The sequence below is a fragment of the Octopus bimaculoides genome, chromosome 11, assembly GCF_046866305.1.
Source record: "Octopus bimaculoides isolate indiv1 chromosome 11, ASM4686630v1, whole genome shotgun sequence".
Taxonomy (NCBI): domain Eukaryota; kingdom Metazoa; phylum Mollusca; class Cephalopoda; order Octopoda; family Octopodidae; genus Octopus; species Octopus bimaculoides.
In genome coordinates, this window is record NC_142938.1 from 18,398,522 (window position 1) to 18,416,682 (window position 18,161).

The 18,161-nt window shown below is 39.0% G+C and overlaps 1 protein-coding gene across 2 annotated transcripts in view; it reads right to left on the minus strand.

Moving 5' to 3' along the window:
• The window catches only part of LOC128249055 (uncharacterized), an 85,253-nt gene that overhangs the window by 1,697 nt on the left and 65,395 nt on the right, over nt 1-18,161 (minus strand). Inside the window, exons 4-6 of one of the 2 annotated variants that reach the window (XM_089359603.1) lie at nt 7,532-7,651; nt 3,097-3,241; nt 1-1,440 (exon numbers count right to left, since the gene is read on the minus strand). The exon at nt 1-1,440 is cut by the window's left edge and continues 1,697 nt beyond it. In XM_089359603.1, the coding sequence (XP_089215729.1) occupies nt 1-1,440; nt 3,097-3,241; nt 7,532-7,651 (1,705 nt within the window). The remainder of the gene's footprint in view (nt 1,441-3,096; nt 3,242-7,531; nt 7,652-18,161) is intronic. The other variant, XM_089359604.1, reaches the window with a different exon arrangement.

Genomic DNA, 18,161 nt, shown 5'->3' on the forward strand with positions numbered 1-18,161 from the left:
CTACAGAATCATTTGCATTAGTTTCCAGTTCATCCGAAGTTAGATGGAGGTCAACGTTATTTTGAAGATCTCTACTGGGTAGATTTGTCACATCATGATCTTTTGTTAGGTCAATTCTGGTGGGAATGTCTGGTGAATCTAACTGTATGATCGCACTTTCGTCATGGCTTGGTATTTTCATCATCTCAGAATCAGAGGCAAAGCTATCGCTATCTGCAATATATTTGCTAATATTATTTTCTACGGCACCCTCATCTCTAACAAATTTTACAGGCATTGTCAATAAGTTTTCTGTAGGAGATTTTAGATGAGTCATATCTGTTTTAGGTTCTTGTATTTCATTCAAATCGGTAAAATTGCCGTCAAAGGAAGGGATTTCTGGGGGATTTTTGAAAGGGGACTTGAGAGAAACATCTTTTTTAATTGGTGTGATTTCTGCTTCCAATTCTTTTAGAGATGGTTTTTCATTAAAAATAGTCTCAGAATTTAAACTAAAAGGGTTAACATCAGTAAAATCGTTACCCACTGATAGATTATCGGCTACAATTCCATTTGTGATATTTTTGTTTGGTATGTCATCTCTGATGTTTGGATTTTGAGAGAAAGCAGTCTGATTTGTTGTCACAGAGATTGTGTCTTCGATAGGTGTTCTATCACTAGGCAGTTTCTCCGGATTGAAGCGCGGTATATTACTCTTGTCATTTATTTTATCATATAATTCAGAAAAATGAGCTGAATAACGTATACTTCTTTCTAGTTCTGCAAATTCACTTTCTGAATTTAGAGAGCGTTTTCTTTCGTTATCTGGAACCTCCAATTCCAGTCCCGTTGATTTTACTTCTGCTTCGTGTTTCAAATCTAAAAATTCTTTATCATACTTGGAAAACTGCAAATCCATTTTGTCATCGATATTTGAAATATCTTCTCTGGATTTTAAGCTGCCGTCTGTGTTTCCATCAATCTGTGAAGCCAGAGAAGGAAAGCGTAGGTTTCGTGAATTTACCAGATTGTCTTTTTCAGGCAGAATTTTTTTCTCTTTATCAAATTTGCCAGCGCTTTCTTTTTCCGAATGGACTACTACTTCTAATGTACCTGGGCTTGGTGATATATCACATTCAGAATCGAAGAGACTGCTATTTGTAGAACCATGAAATTTGACTATAGATGAATCATGTCTCGGACTTTTCCCTCGACTTTTCAATTCAGTGTAGGATACTTTTGGTGGCGGTTCTTTAACAATTTCGTAGAGATCATTTGCTGAGTGGCTACGAAGAAGAGGATGCAAAATGGGAGCCTTCGAAACGATTGGTTTAGTTGGTATTGCCTTCTGTTTTTCAACAGTGACTTTAACTGGGTAAGGAGAGGCATATCCTAAGATGGCGAGAGCGTCCTTGAAAACAATATTTTTGAATGATATTGAAACTTCCTTGATTAAGTCACCTGAAAAAAAAAAAAAAAAAAAGATTAGATATACATGTAATTTATCATTGGCAAATCCTTAAATAATAATGTTATTGAAAAAGATATTTTAAATTAAATTGTAACCATCACAATTATCTTCTATACTATAAATTGCAGTGTTCTTGATTGATTGATTGAGTGTCGGCAGATTCACTCGAGAACGGTGCAGTGGAATCGCGTGAAATTCAGCACAGAGCGGCAGCATGGTCCGCTCATGTTCAGGAGATTTTTATTGCCCTCCAACTCCCATGGTTACCGAGATAATCGATTATTACTTTTTAAGATAGCAATATCCCATTCAAAGTGGGGGGAAGGGGCGATTTTGTTGCCTTTCCCATGCGCGAAATTTTACGAAAAACCAGCACAATAAAGATTATTTTTTTTCCAAGTAATGTGGCTGGGTTTGTTTTTCGAAAATTTTAATCAAAGGCACAGAAAAAAAATAATTTCAATTTTTTGTGCATTAAAAAAAAAAAAGCTATAGCTTACGCTCTTTCTAATTACTATGTTTTTTTTAACTTCAGTTACAAATGTCTTCAAACGTCGACATTCAAACAGCTTTTCCATATTGAGACAAACGGACTCTGCACAATTGTATCCATCCGGGAACGCGTTTTCAATAATTGAAATTCACAATTCTAATCAGTGTACATGAACGTCCAACCTATGATTGATCTTGAATAGTTTCGATTAACATTCTTGTGTCGCCAATACAACAACCGCACTACCATATATTTTTCTTTTAAGGCGAGGTTATACCACAAATAAGGTTCCGTGACTACATGAGGCTATGGGTACACACGTGAAGTTAGTTTTACAATATCGACCCGCAAAATCCTTAGCATCAGATTGTTTTTGGGTTGTTCTTACTTTTTTTTTGTTTTGGGAATTTTTGTTTTTTTTATTTTTAGTTCTTTTTATTATTCAAAATGTACATAGGAAATAGCCTTTAACCAAATCCACCACACTGCCCGAGTGAAACCGGGAAAAACAGCTAGTAATATATACTTTACAATGTATAGTATTATATACACACACACACATACATATATATATATATATATATATATATATATATATATACAAACAAACATCTTCTAGAGTTTTAGTATTATATATATATATATATATATATATATATATATATATATATATATGTATACCCTCTCCTTCTGACTCTTTACATGCTAAGCTCAAACTCTGCCAAGGTCAACATTGCTTTTCATTATTTCGAGGTAAATAAAGTAAGTACCAGTCAAGTCAAATACTGGGGATCAATGTAATTGGCATGCCCCTCCTCTCAACACTCTTGAACTTGTGTCTATATTGGACAGATTATTATTATTAATAAGGTGGGGAACTGGCACAATTGTTACTGCGATTGGGAAAATGTCTTGTGGCATTTCTTCCAGTTTTAAGTTCTGAATTCAAATTCCACTGTTGTTATCTTTGCCTGTCATCCTCTTGGGGTTGATAAAACAAGTATCAGTTGGGTATTGAGGTCGATGTAATCAACTAATCCCTCCTAAAACTTTGGGCCTTGTGCTTATTGCAGACAGAAAGGATTATCATTATTATGAAAACATGTGTATGTCCATAGAACAGCTAGAAATGGTGAAACTCTTGGCTACTTACCGGCTCTTAACTTCCCTGATTCCTTTGCTGGTCCTCTGTTTCTTACCTCGTCAATATATATCCCTTCTCTCATATTACCTGATATGTTGAAACCAAGACCAGTGAAGTCCTGGCTTAACAAATCCGCACTTACAATTTCCGGATCCTAAAACAGACAAAAAGATAGAAAGAAAGTAAGAAAATAAAAAAAACAATGAAAATAATTTATTGGATGACAATCGATCTCAAATAACTCACAAGCTTTTAGGTTCATTTCATTTTGTCAAGTTACATAGAAGCCTACTAGAAATATACCCTCCTTGCTGAAAACAACGCTCAGCTGAAACGCAAAAAGTTGGTGGTTCTCGACATGGCTACAAGAAATTGTGTGAAACAAAGAGTAAAAGAATAAGCCTGATAGTATAAGAAATAATTGGAAAATATTTTATTTCCAATATTTCAATCTAAAATGTAAGGCAGAATCATTAGCACACTGGTTAAAATGCTTAGTGGCATTTCATCCGCCAGCACATTCTGAGTTCAAATTCTCCCAAGATCAACTTTGCCTTTCAGGGTCAATAAAATAAGTACTAGTTGAACACTGGGGTCGATGTAATCAACTTGTCCTCTCCTATGAAATTGCTCGTCTTGCACCAAAATTTGAAATCAATATTTTGGTCTAAAATATAACATATTCAAGGACATTAGTATTGTGAAGAGGGTACTATCCTTGTTCGTCTCTAACTAAGCTGAAATTTGGATGTAAATGTAATTTAGGAAACATATGACAACCTACATCGTATAAAATCTCAATTTGTGTTTTAACACCATTTAAAAAAAATAAGAATTTGCACAAATTTATTTGGAATCTTGTTTGCCACACATTCAGCACCAGTGATGTGAGTATTTCATCAGAAGTTTTGTATTTTTTAGTAACTCTCAAATTTGAAGACCTATAAAAATCCTTCTCTTTAATTTTGGTAAAATTTAAGTTTGGAAGTATTTTTGAGAGAAATTGAAATCCTCTAGAATGTTTTTTTTTTAGTTTTAGTCATTGCCTCAACAAATTATAACAAGTCTAATATGAAGAGATGGTTTCTTTTGGGTTAGCTAGGCTAAAGGAAAAAAACTCAATAATTGTAACAATACAGAAAGAAGATCTGTAAGGTGATCTTCAGTTCCCTCCAAAAGCAAAAGACATTGAGGGCCTCTTTTTCTTCAACTAGTCTTGCAAGCCATTTGAACACACTGCATGAATCTGATGAGGAACTCATGGCTTGTCTTGGTCAACAAGTTGACAGTCGAAATATAGTAGCTTGTGCTTCAGTTTTTATGATCTCTTTTAACATGTTAGCATTATGATATAATTGTGAAGCTACCGTAGACATAGCAAGAAGTGTCAGGATGATTTCTACATTCCCTAAACATGTAGCTAGTTTAATTAGGTTAAATTATAATTGTTAAAAGAAACGAAAATAAATTAATAAAAGCAATATTATAGAGGAGTTGTCATAATTATGCAGTTGTTATGACTGGTTGATTTCTCCAACATATAGAGAGGATAGAAGAGAGAGAGAGAAGGAGAAAGAGAGAGAGGGGAAGAGAGAGAGGGGGAAAGAGAGAGAGAGAGAGAGAGAGAGAGAGAGAGAGAGAGAGAGAGAGAGAGAGAGAGAGAGAACGAAAGAGACACATAGCATAAAAGAGAGATATGGAAAGCTGCAAGATGAGTGCACATACTAAACTTTATTTCGTCATTTACTATAAGCACCAAGATTCAATAAAGGTTGAATTATAATTATTATAAATATGCCATATTTCCTTATATTTACCTATAGCGGTATAGGTGTACTTACAATGTTATCCATTTTATGACAGGTAACACTCTAGCTTTGAGTAATAAGGTAGGTAAAGAAACAAAAAAGTAAATGATCATATCTAGAAACAATGGTACATTCCAGGTGGGGGAATTTCAAAATCAGTGCAAAATGATATTTTAATATTCTTAAAATCATCTCAAATAAAAATTATTAGTTTGCCTATATAAACATTGAATTATTTATTTTCGAAACAATTCCATTTTTTTTTTTTCACCAATAAATGTACAACCTTTTCTATTTACTTAGTAATTCTCTCACCATTTCGTCAAGAATGATAACAAAGTAACTGTTCCACTGATGAGGTCAAAATAGGAACAAAACCTGAGTAGAGTTATCTTCCATACTTAACATCATTGACTGATATTGCTTTATATTTCTCATTGCACAGTTATTTCTTGCTACATGAATAAAAATATATCAACACTAAGTTAATCAGTAGCAGTAAACTTAAGAAGGTGATGAATTCGTAGAGCTGTTAGGGTTGTCGGATAGAAATCCTTTTATTAATATTTGTTCTGGCTCTGAGTTCAAATCCTGCCAAAATCTTCTTTGCCTCTCAACCCTTCTAGATTGGTAAATATATTACCAGACAAGTACTGGGAGGGAATTTTTCATTCCTTCTCTGCATGGGAGCTCTTTACTCTTTACTCTTTACTCTTTACTCTTTACTCTTTACTCTTTACTCTTTTTACTCTGTTACTTGTTTCAGTCATTTGACTGCGACCATGCTGGAGCACTGCCTTTAGTCGAGCAAATCGACCCCAGGACTTATTCTTTGGAAGCCTAGTACTTATTCTATCGGTCACTTTTGCCGAACCGCTAAGTTATGGGGACGTAAACACACCAGCATCGGTTGTCAAGCAATGCTAGGGGGACAAACACAGACACACAAACATATACACACACATACATATATACATATATATATATATATATATATATATATATATATATATATATATATACATATATACGACGGGCTTCTTTCAGTTTCCGTCTACCAAATCCACTCACAAGGCTTCGGTCGGCCCGAGGCTATAAGTAGAAGACACTTGCCCAAGGTGCCACGCAGTGGGACTGAACCCAGAACCATGTAATTGGTAAGCAAGCTACTTACCACTCCCGCCACACCCGCTATGATTTTTCAGAAACGTAAAAGGGTTCAGAGTGGGGCTAGCTACCTCTTGTAATAGAAAAACTGCCCCATGCCACAGGAACCATCCAAAGAACAAAAGTTAACTAATGACCTATTGATTCATTGTGAATTCTCCTGTCTTAGAAATAGATGAGGGCTCCTCCATTTCTTGCTGAACAACCTGTACTGAATGATTTGATTACAGTGATTGAATGCTTGTGTTATACATCAGCACATTCCCTCCATCAAATCCACATTGCCTGAACAGATGCTCAGTTTCCTACTTGTCAGATGTCAAAGTGATTGCAGAGCAACGTTAGATGATGTGTTTTACTCAAGAACACAATGCCCCGCGCAGTCTGGGAATCGAAACCAGGGTCTTGTGATCATGAGCACAACGTCATAACCACTACGCCACGAACCCTCACTGCTGATTATAGATTTATTGGTTACACAGTTAATTACAGTTGAATGATTTGGCAACAAATACATTTCTATATTTTGAACAAAGCACTGATGTAGATATAAAAACATGCATAGCTGTTCAATTTTAGGGTTCCTGGCTTCCTATAACTCTCATTTTTGCTGTCAGCATAGTCATAGTGTGCATATATGTTTGTGTATGTGTGTGAATGTGTGTATGTGTGTGTGAGGTGGATGTGCAATGGCCCAGTGGTTAGGGCAGCGAACTCGCGGTCATAGGATCACGGTTTCGATTCCCAGACCAGGCGTTGTGAGTGTTTATTGAGCAAAAACACCTAAAGTTCCACGAGGCTCCAGCAGGGGTCGGTGGCGAACCATGCTGTACTCTTTCACCACAACTTTCTCTCACTCTTACTTCCTGTTTCTGTGGTACCTGTACTTCAAAGGGCCAGCCTTGTCACACTCTGTGTCATGCTGAATATCCCCAAGAACTACATTAAGGGTACACGTGTCTGTGGAGTGCTCAGCCACTTGCACGTTAATTTCATGAGCAGGCTGTTCCATCGTTCAGATCAACTGGAACCCTTGTTGTCATAACTGATGGAGTGCCACGATGTGTGTGTACTCAAGCACACACATGTACATACATACACACACACATACATACATACATACATACATACATACACACACAATGAAAAGAATAAAAACAAGTCATTGGTAGCTTAGTCTATTAGAAATAGCAGCTTATATCTTTCTTGAGTTATATATACATTATTATCTGTGGACAAAAAAAAAAGGCATGAGAAACACGTTGGATAATATAGTCCTAATACACAACATCAAAGAGAGGAACAAACCAAACATGACTGGATGAAAGTTCAACTCACTCACGGCTGTCCCAAAGCTGAACAACAACAACAACAACAACAGTAACAACAACAACAACAACAACAACAACAACAAAAACAACAGCAACAACAACAACATCAACAACAACAAACAGTAAACTGGAACTTACTTGCAAAAAGCTATTCAGAGAGCAATATGAACCATACTCGGTGCCAGCAAACTGCACTTTGGGAAGTGAATTCCAGTCTTTCTTGCTTAGAGAGCTCGGACCATTATATGAAGCGAGGGTCTGGATTTAAACATGTATTGGTCATTTATTAAGGTTTACTTGTATGCATGCATGCATGCTTACATACATACACACACACATATATATTTATAAATGTATATATAAATATATGCATACATAAAGGCACACACACATAGATACATACATACACACATACATACATACATTCATACATACATACATACATACATACATACATACATACATTCATACATACATTCATACATACATTCATACATACATACATACATACATACATACATACATACATACATTCATACATACATACATACATACATACATACATACACCTGAATATATATATATTTGTATGTGCAGGGTGGGACACATTTCACTGGTTGACAAATGTTTTAACAACAAACACACAATTTATAATAGTCAAACTGCAATGGTAACTAATAAAACGGTAAAATATTATCTACATGAAGACTCCATTACCATCTAACTAACCTTACTAGTGCCACATTAACGAGCATGTAAAATGTGGGAGGTTTTTCTGTCGCACTCTCTCTCTTTCTCTCTTTCTATGTATGTGTGTCTGCATGTGTGATGTATGTATATATGAGAAATACTGCAAGAGACAATAAAATAATTACAATTCATAAGGCCACAGACAGCCAACTGCACCTATCGTATGTATCATATTCCACCTTTCCAAAGTCTTTGAGAGAGAATCATAGGCAGAAAGAGAATAGTGTAGAAAAAAAGATGTTCTTTTTTAACAATGGTGGACTTTGCAGATGATACAGCAATCATATCTGATAAGATAGATCAAGCACAGCAGCTGCTCAGGAGAGTAGAAGCATCAGCTATCAAAATTGGACTAAATACAAATGTCAAGAAAACCGAACACACGTCTTTCAACCGATCAAGTGATGCTGAACTTTTTACTCTGAGCGGTTACAAATTTGATGTTGTTGAAAACTTCAAGTACTTAGATGGATGAGTGAACAGTTTGGAAGCAGACATTAAGATCAGGAAGGTACAAGTATGGACAGCCTGTCACAAGCAAAAGGTCTGGAACTCCAAACTGCCAAGGCGAATCAAAATCAAGCTGTACATCGCAACTGTCAAATAAGTGCTGTTATATGGCAGTGAAACATGGACACTGATAAAGAAATTATCAAATGGGCTTGATGGCTGCTTTGCAATATTTTTTAACCCTTTCGTTACTGTATTTATTTTGAGATGCTCTGTGTCTCTTTCAATTACTTTAAATATACAAAAGAATTTAGTAAAATAACTTAATTATCATTAAGCTAGTGTTAGGAACATAAATTGTGACTAAGGTTTGGTGGAAGATTTTAATTCAAAACTTATGAAAACAAGACATTTGTACTCAGACTCAGAGCCGGTTTCAGCCGGGCTGGTAACGAAAGGGTTAACACAACCTTAAAACTTTTCTGGAGGTGACAATACTCTGCACAGTTACTTAATAACAACCCAAAACTGTAGGAAAAGCAGCATACAACATTAACAATGAGATGAATATATAGAAAACAGCATAAACTAGATAACAGACTGAAGACCATCATAAAGTAGGAAGCATAAGGAAAATGTTTACCTTAAACCCTAAACCTAGATAAAAACTTGATGAAAATTTTAAATAATTTCAACAATAATATTAGGAAGGCTATCAACCTCTAGTGATGCAACATGGTTGGTTTATCAGTATTAGTTATAAGCATAACTCTCAAATTATCCAATTTGACATTGCCAAATTTAGCCTTTCATCTCTAAATCTGAAGTGCTTAGAGTTCACAAAGAAAGACTTATAAAACAATAAAAGATAAAGGAACTGAGATTATCAATCATGTTAGATATCACTCAATTTTGACAAAGATTCTGACTGGGTAAAATCTGACCACTCTAGTACTGTTGAAGTAAGCATGGGGGATTATGATAGCATAGAGATATGAAAGCTTCTAGGATTATATATCCTGGATATACAAAGCAAGAGGCTTACTTCAAAAGACATTGATTCTTATAAAGACACTTTGTCAGCTATATCCAAATAAGCCAACTAACACACATTAGCTATATTAAGGGATAACCTTATCTACACATTTAGGGTACATTTTATATGCTGAATTTAACAATAAACTTTTATAAAACTTTTAGTAAACCTAATGAAAAACTTATGTTAAGATAGGCTCCTGCCACATACCCTTAAAATTTTTAAATCTCAAAACGGTACAAGAATTTTCATTTTACTCTTAAAGAAGGAAATCCTTGCTGAAAGTTTCTTTACTCAAATAATATCTTGGAAGCGAACAAATTCAAAGATAAAATTGCATTTGCTACCAGCCTTGCCAACTCAAAAATAGTAAAAAGTGACAAAACATACTCTGCTTTACACTTCCTATTTTTATTAAACATTAAGTCAAATATTCATTAAAACCTTTTCAGTATTAACTGATAACCACTTCTCACCAACTATAAATTTAGAAAAATATATAATGGATATGATTTAAATAAACGTACAGTTGCACAACCATTATGAACTTCACTATATTGCATATGCTTCCAAAAATATGGCTCTGATTGTATATGCAGAGATACCAGCATAAGTTTACACAATATGTCATGCAACACAGGCTTCATTACAAATGAAACTGAAGCTGATCCACCAAAGTAAACTAAACCAAATTTCAACAAAGCACATAAACGCTATATAAGCATGACAGAAGGGACATATAATTCGAAAAATAACTATCATACTTCTTTGAAACACATTAAAAAAAAGAAATGTGAGAAAGTTATCCAATTATATCTGGCAATTAAAAGATAACTCTTCTTTTATAAATGCCAATTATTAAAGATTGTAACCTTAAATGAATGCTAATGAAGTTAAAATCTCTGCACAGTTGAAAAAGGTCTCACCCTTAAAAACCTATATAATTCTCATGGTGAATTCTAGTTTTTGGAAAATGTAAACAATTTGACATGAACCTGTTCTATAAGTGGACCCTACTACTATTACTAGATCAAACAGAACACACTAACATTATTCACTAGATCACAATATCTATTTCTTTTATTAATTAATGTCTATATATTTTGTAGGCATATGTATGTATTGCTCTGTAATTGTTATCAAGTGAATGTCTGCTTGCATGTGTGTGTGTGTGTGTAGTCGTAAATGACAGAGAAATATTTAGATGAGTCTTTATTTAACGATAAAAAATCCAAATATCATGGCAAATTTGTTTCATAACTAAAAAAAACCAAGTAAATAACTTATATTATCATATTCAATAATAAATAAATTACTTACATATCTGCACTGACACAAAATGTAAAAAAATCTTTTCAAAATGATGCAGAATTTGAGTTATGTCATGGCTCAAATTCTGCATCATTTTGAAAAGATCTTTTTACATTTTGTGTCAGTGCAGATATGTAAGTAATTTATTTATTATTAAATATGATAATATAAGTTATTTACTTGTTTTTTTGAGTTATGAAAAAAATTTGTCGTGATATTTGGATTTTTTTATCATTAAATAAAGATTCATCTAAATATTTTTCTATCATTTATGACTTTATATAATCCTTATCCTTGTCTTTTGTATATTTACTATATATTCTATATCGTTTGTACAGTGACACATTAAGGAGCTTTTTTATGAGTACTACCGGATTACGTGAATTTATATATTGTAACTTAAATTTGTATGTATGTATGTATAAACTGTATTATATACATGCATACATACATACATACATATATATATATGTGTGTGTGTGTGTGTGTGTATGTATATATATGTATATTGTGTGTGCGTGTGTGTGTGTGTACATATATGATATAATATCCAATGTAATACATACAGTATGTATAAGTATCATATATTTCTATACATACATACAAACATCCATATCTATCTATCTATCTATCTATCATCATGGACGGACGGTAGACACATCGGCTCCCATGTAAGTTGCATTTTTCACCTCTTAAAAGACCTATTTTTTTTAAAAATTTTGTATAAGTTGTGTATAACACAAAATACTTCGTGAACATATATTTTTCAAATCGGAAATAGCTCTATTTAGAGCCTTATTTCCAAAAATTCAAACATATCTTCCTCGTTCCTAGCCATATTCTTTAAAACGAATATGGCTAAGGTTTTCAACGAGGCCGACTTCCCGCTCCTAATGCCAGAGGCGAAAACACTTAATGCCGTTCCGCATGAACGCAGACAAGTGATGAAAAAGAGCAATGATTCTGAGTCAACTGCTGCTGCCTCAACCACCACCACTACCACCATCACGTGTACAAACTCTGCTGCTACAGCAGTCTTGCCTGCCACCGTCACCAGTGACAACAACAACAACAACGACAAAGACAACAACAACAACAGCAACAACAACGACAACGACACAAATGTCCTTGCTAACACGACCACTGTCCTCACCACTGCTACTACCAGTGACAATAACAACAGCAACAACAACAGGACACCGACCTTCAACACCAACACCACCACTACTTCGACAAACTCTGCCGCCACTACCACCACCTTTGAACCTGGCAGTACCAACACCACTGTCAATACCACCATCAACAACTACAAGACGAACAAGATAAACAACACCACAAACGCCACAAACAACATATCTGCCAGCATCACAAAAACAAATTTTGCCGATGCAACGAAAGAAAAAAGAACAATATTAACATTCACCCAAAAACAAATCAATGACACAAAATCCCTTCTCACGAAAGAAGGTGACACTGTACAAATACACATACCAAAAGCAATTATTGAAAATACAAACAAGAAGCACATATCATACAGACTTATCAACAAGAAAACGAAGCGACCGGAGAGTTTCTCCACCCAAAAAATTGAGATTTGTCTCAAACCGATATGGCCCTTTCAAAGTCATGTTACTTGGGGACGAAAATTTGCCACGGTCCTAGTACGCTTTAAGAGCGAACAGTTAGCGAAGGAATTTTCAACACTCTCTCTCCACACAGATGACTTGGTGATGATACCGAGTTATCTTGGACAGAGAGTGACGAAGGTGACAGTAAAGAATGTCCCTTCACAAGTGGAAACACAGTGGATAGTAGGTTCTATATGCCTCGAAATGGAGGAGGCAAATATATTAGAAATTGCTACTGCAGAGGAGAAAAACTGGGAAGGGGGAAAAAAAGTCGAAGTCCTCCTCCATATCACTGAAGAGGAGTGCCAAAAGATCCCCACACACATCCAACTGGCAAAGGACCACAAGTTATATGTAGTGGTGGAAGGAAGGCGGCCACGTTGTTATGTATGCGGCAGCGAGGCACACCTCAAGGACAGTTGCCCAACCGCCGCCAACCAAAAAAAGCAACAAGGGCAACCACCAAAACCCGGAAAAAAAAACCCTACTACCAACACCACCATCAACAATCAAAACAAGAGAAACACAAGCAACACTGGCAACTGAGAAGACAACAGCATCTGCAAAAACAACAAGTGAGGAAGCAGGGGAAAAGAAAGAAAATTCCAAGACTGTTTCCCCCTCCCCCACATCACACACACCTCACACAAATAACAAGCCATCAGCACCAACAAAAACAGCAACACAACCACTCACACAAGCACACACAGACGCTCACAATTTGCCCCTACCCCCTTCCGATTCCTCAGAACCTTCGTCGGAAGATGAAGGTAATGAGGAATGGCAAATAGCCCAGAAAGGAAGGAGGAAGAGGAGCAAGAAAAGAAAAGCAAACACAAACAAAGCAGGGAGATACACAACTCCCGAAAACACTCCAGACACCAACACAAGCACACACAACTACAACACAAGCAACAAAACCCCAAAAGCAAGTACACACACAATGCTCACTGCCATCAACACAAAAAACTCAGAGTTGATGGAATACATCAACACAAAAACAAACATAACAAACGAAGACATAAAAACCAGCAACCACCCATACACAACACCGCCAGAACACATCAAAATACTACACATAACACCAACCCTGCACCACACACTAAAATCTATTTTTCCAAAGGCAGTTGGCAAATGCCAAAAATACCTGGCGAAAAAACTATATAGTGATCTCCTCGAAGAAAACCCGAAGGAGGAGACACAAAAACTCTCAAACGGTAAGTGACTCTCTTTATAAAACTTTAACACTCAAATCAAAATGATGCTCAAGATTGGTTGTGTAAATGCGCGTGGCTTGGGGTCCCCTTGGAAACAAGGGTACCTCCTAAATGACATAAAGTCACATAAACTAGAAATCATAGCCATAAGCGAGACCAGACTCCATGATACGCGGGCCCTATCGTCCATGTTTGGCAGACAGTTTAACATTTATTTTTCTCCCTGTCTGCCGAGAATGGGCGGTAGTGGCACGGCGGTACTCTTTCGCAAGAGTCTGGATCTCGAAGTAAAGACAGTATTCATAGACCCGGAGGGTAGATTGGTTGTTCTGGATGTCGATGGCAGCGATGGGTGTGCTTTTCGACTCATATCAGTATACGCACCACCTTTAACAGGTAGGCCGGATTTCTTTCGACGTCTAGAAGTATTCCTAGGAACGTCTCGTCCTTTACTTTTAGTGGGGGATTGGAATGCTACCTTGGACACGCATCTAGACTATGTTGGCAGAGATAGGAATAGACGGGGATGCAAATGCCTCAAAGACCTGCTCAGACGCTTTCAACTGTCTGACAGGTACCGACTCGATTACCCGAATGCGCCAATGTGGACATGGACAAACCGCATCGGGTCGTCGAGATCGTATCTAGATAGAATACTGTGTAGGAGAGTAGATAGAGATAGCATAGGGTGTCCACAATTTCACATAGTCAGCTACACGGATCACAAACTTGTGACGTGTACGCTAGACTTAGATAAGACACATAGGCAGGGCTCCGGTTACTGGAAACTAAACGCGTCTTTCCCGTCGAGACCAGTTTTCAGAGACCGGATTAGCACGTTAGTAAAGAGGGCTTTGACAGGAGCCATCATCAATAACAAATGGTGGTTTGCCCTCAAGAGAGCAATAAAAGCAGAAGCGGTTAGGTATAGCAAAGCACTAGCCATAGACAGAAACAGAGTAGAGGGTGAACTAGTTAAGAAGCTAGAAGAGGCAATTAGAAGTGGCATCGCATCCGACGTTTTGGCGGCGAGGTTGGCCCTTGACCAACACTTCAACGCCAAACACGAAGGGTGCGTTGTCAGGGCTAGGATGCGTGCTCTAAGAAACGAAGGTGTTGGAGCCGCACGAGAGGCCCGGGTGGCGGAGGCGCAACAGGGCAACAAAGCCACCATTCGGTCTCTGGTGGACGAACAGGGGCGCGAACTGCTCGAGCCAAGCAAAATGTGTGAGGCCTTTCAGCGGCACTTTGCTCGACTGTTTGGGACGAATGGCGAGCGAGAACGCAGGGTGGACTTCAGTGCCTACCTGCACAGCCTGCCACGACTCTCGGCAAGAGAGGCGGAGTGCTGCGAAGGTGCCATCACGGCGGCGGAAGTGAGGGACGCGATGGCGGGATGCTCGAGGGACAAATCTCCGGGTTTGGATGGTCTGCCCTACGAGCTTTACAACTGTAAGCCAGACTTGTTTGGAGACGTCTTGGTGGCGGTGTACTGCAACTGGCAGCAAAACGGGAGCATTCCCGGTTTTGTGAGTCGAGGAGCCGTAACGCTGCTGAAGAAAGATCCAAACAAGGGGGACGTCATAGATAACTTTAGGCCCATCACTCTGCTCAATGCAGACTTGAAAATTTTGGCCAAGGTGTTAGCCAAGCGGTTGGCGCTTGTCATCGAGAAACTGATCGGCAAGGCGCAAACGTGCGCGGTGCCGGGCAGGAGCATCCATGACAACCTCCATCTGATGCGCTACATCATAGAGAGGGTAGTTAAGGAACCTGGCATGGGTGGGGCCCTGATCAATTTAGATCAATCGAAAGCTTTCGATAGGGTAGACCATCAATACTTGGAGGCTGTCCTCATAGCAGCCGGCTTCGGTCCCATTTTCCGCGGCTGGATGGCTGCCTTGTACAGAGGCATCCGTTCGGTAGTTCGCGTCAATGGGCATCTATCAAGACCCTTCGACATTGCACGTTCGGTCCGTCAGGGATGCCCCCTCTCGTCGCTTCTGTACGTGTTGACTCTCGAGCCACTACTGCGGAAGCTGGCGACGCTGAGGGGCATCCCGCGAGAGTTGGGATGCGGGACGAGCGTGTCGGCATACGCGGACGACGTCACCGTCATAGTGTCTAGCCAAAAGCACATCGAGCTTGTCGGCGAGACACTGAGAGACTACGAAGCGGTAACGGGAGCGAAAATCAACCGGGATAAGTCAGTGGGCTTGCGGCTCGGCACCTGGAGAAGCAACCCCATGCCGTCAAGTAGCGCCTCCGTCGTGGGACGTTGGACTGACGGTCCGGTTGAGATGCTCGGGGTCTGGTTTGGTCCAGACCTCCAAACGGAGAAGAACTGGGACGAGATAACGCGAAGGGTGGCCACTCTAGCCCGGCAATGGGCCGAGAGGAAGCTTTCCCTGAAAGGTCGGGCGGAGGTGGCGAACACGTACATCGCGTCCGTCATCTACTACCGCCTGACCGTCGTTCCTTGTCCCGACCCTACCATCACCAAACTGGAGCGCATCCTCTTCCGCTTCTTGTGGAAAGGAAGCGTTCCGATGGTTAGGCGATCCGTTTGCTGCCAACACCCGTTAAAAGGAGGACTGGGCATGCCGTGGTTGATGATGCGCAGACACGCGCTGAGACTGCGACATCTCCGGCTCTACGTAGACAGCGGTGAACAGGTGTGGTCACCGTTTGTGCGGCGCGCTTTCCCGCAGCTCGTCTCCATGACCGAACTGCAGTCATGGATCAAGAAGAGGCCGAGGAAGGGCGAATGGCACCGCGAGTGTCGCGCTGCTCTTCGGCAACTCCAACAACCCGGGTCAACCTTGAGCGACTGCATCACAACTAACGCATTTTATAGTGGATTAGTGGAGGGAAGGTACGACGACGATCTCGGGGCGAACCTGGGCGTCGACGAGGAATACCTGACCCGCCTGTTTAAGACGACCTTCGGGCCGGGACCTATGGACAACTTCCAGAGATCCCTGGCCTGGCAGTGCTATCGAGAAGCACTACCCGTTCGGGATAAGCTCTACAGGCATGGCTCGAGAAACACGGGGCCGACCTGTCCGAGATGCCGGCAGAGCGACGAAACCGTTCTGCACGCACTCGTACAGTGTCCCACCATTTCCGAGCTGTGGGCTTACGTCGAACAACTGCTATCGCGTGTGGGACGAGTCGGTCTATCAGCCGAGTCTATCGTGAATATTGTCGCGCCTCCTTCCTTTAAACGGGAAGGAAGAGCTATTTTCATCGTACTTGTGGCTATGGCGAAAGAATGTGTATGGTGGACGCGTCTGAAAGGTCTAGAGACAAAGACTTTCCTCTCTGGGCAATCTCTCATCAACTTCTTCAAGTATCACCTGAAGAGGAAGTTGAGAGTAGAAAGGGAAGTCTTGTCTAGTGAATGCTTCAAAAAAAGATGGGTGAATGTAGCAAGGATGGCACGTGTGAACGACGGAGCCATCTTGAGCATAACCCTATGAACAAGAAAAAAAAATAAAACAAAAAGGCAAAAGAGAGTCACTTACTGTTATAGTTTCTTCAATGAGAATATTGACCAAGGTTACCGTGGTCTTTTCCGTGGGCTTTTCCTTCCACGGCTAAACCTAAACTGTCCTCCCCTCTTTTTACACGAGAACATTACTGTGTGATACACGATCCCTATTGATCGGCCTTTCCTTTTCTTTTTTTTTCGATCCCTTTTGATCGAACTGCCCCTTTTTCCCTTCCTACGATCCCTTTTGATCGACACCACCAATTTTTTTTTTTTTTTTTTTTTTTTTTTTTTCCTTCCTTCCCCCTCCCAAAAAGAAAAGCTCTACATTGTATTTGTCCCATCTTCGTTGAGCCCTGTGTGGCTAATAAAAGAAATGTATCTATCTATTTATCTATCTATCTATCTATCTATCTATCTATCTATCTATCTATCTATCTATCTATCTATATGTATATATATTAGTGTGTACAACACACACGCACTCATATATTTGTTTGTTTTGTGTCCATTTCTCCAAACCAGCATGGGTTAGACAGCTATATAACCGAACCATTATTTTACAGCCAGATGCCCTTTATGTCACTAACTCTCGACTGTTTTGTGTAGAGCACAAACATAGAAAAAAAAACATAGTGAAGTACAGTTAGTTCTGTCTACCAAATTCATTCACAAAGCTTTGATCGGCCCATAGAGAACACTTGCTCAAGTTGCCAAGCAGTGGGACTGTACTCGAAGCCACATGATTTGGAATCGAATTTCTTTGTCCCACGGCCATGCCTGTGCCTCTGGGCATTATGTATGTGTATGTATGTATGTGTGTGTGTGTGTGTGTGTATGTGTGTGTGTGTATGTGTGTGTGTGTGTATGTGTGTGTGTGTGT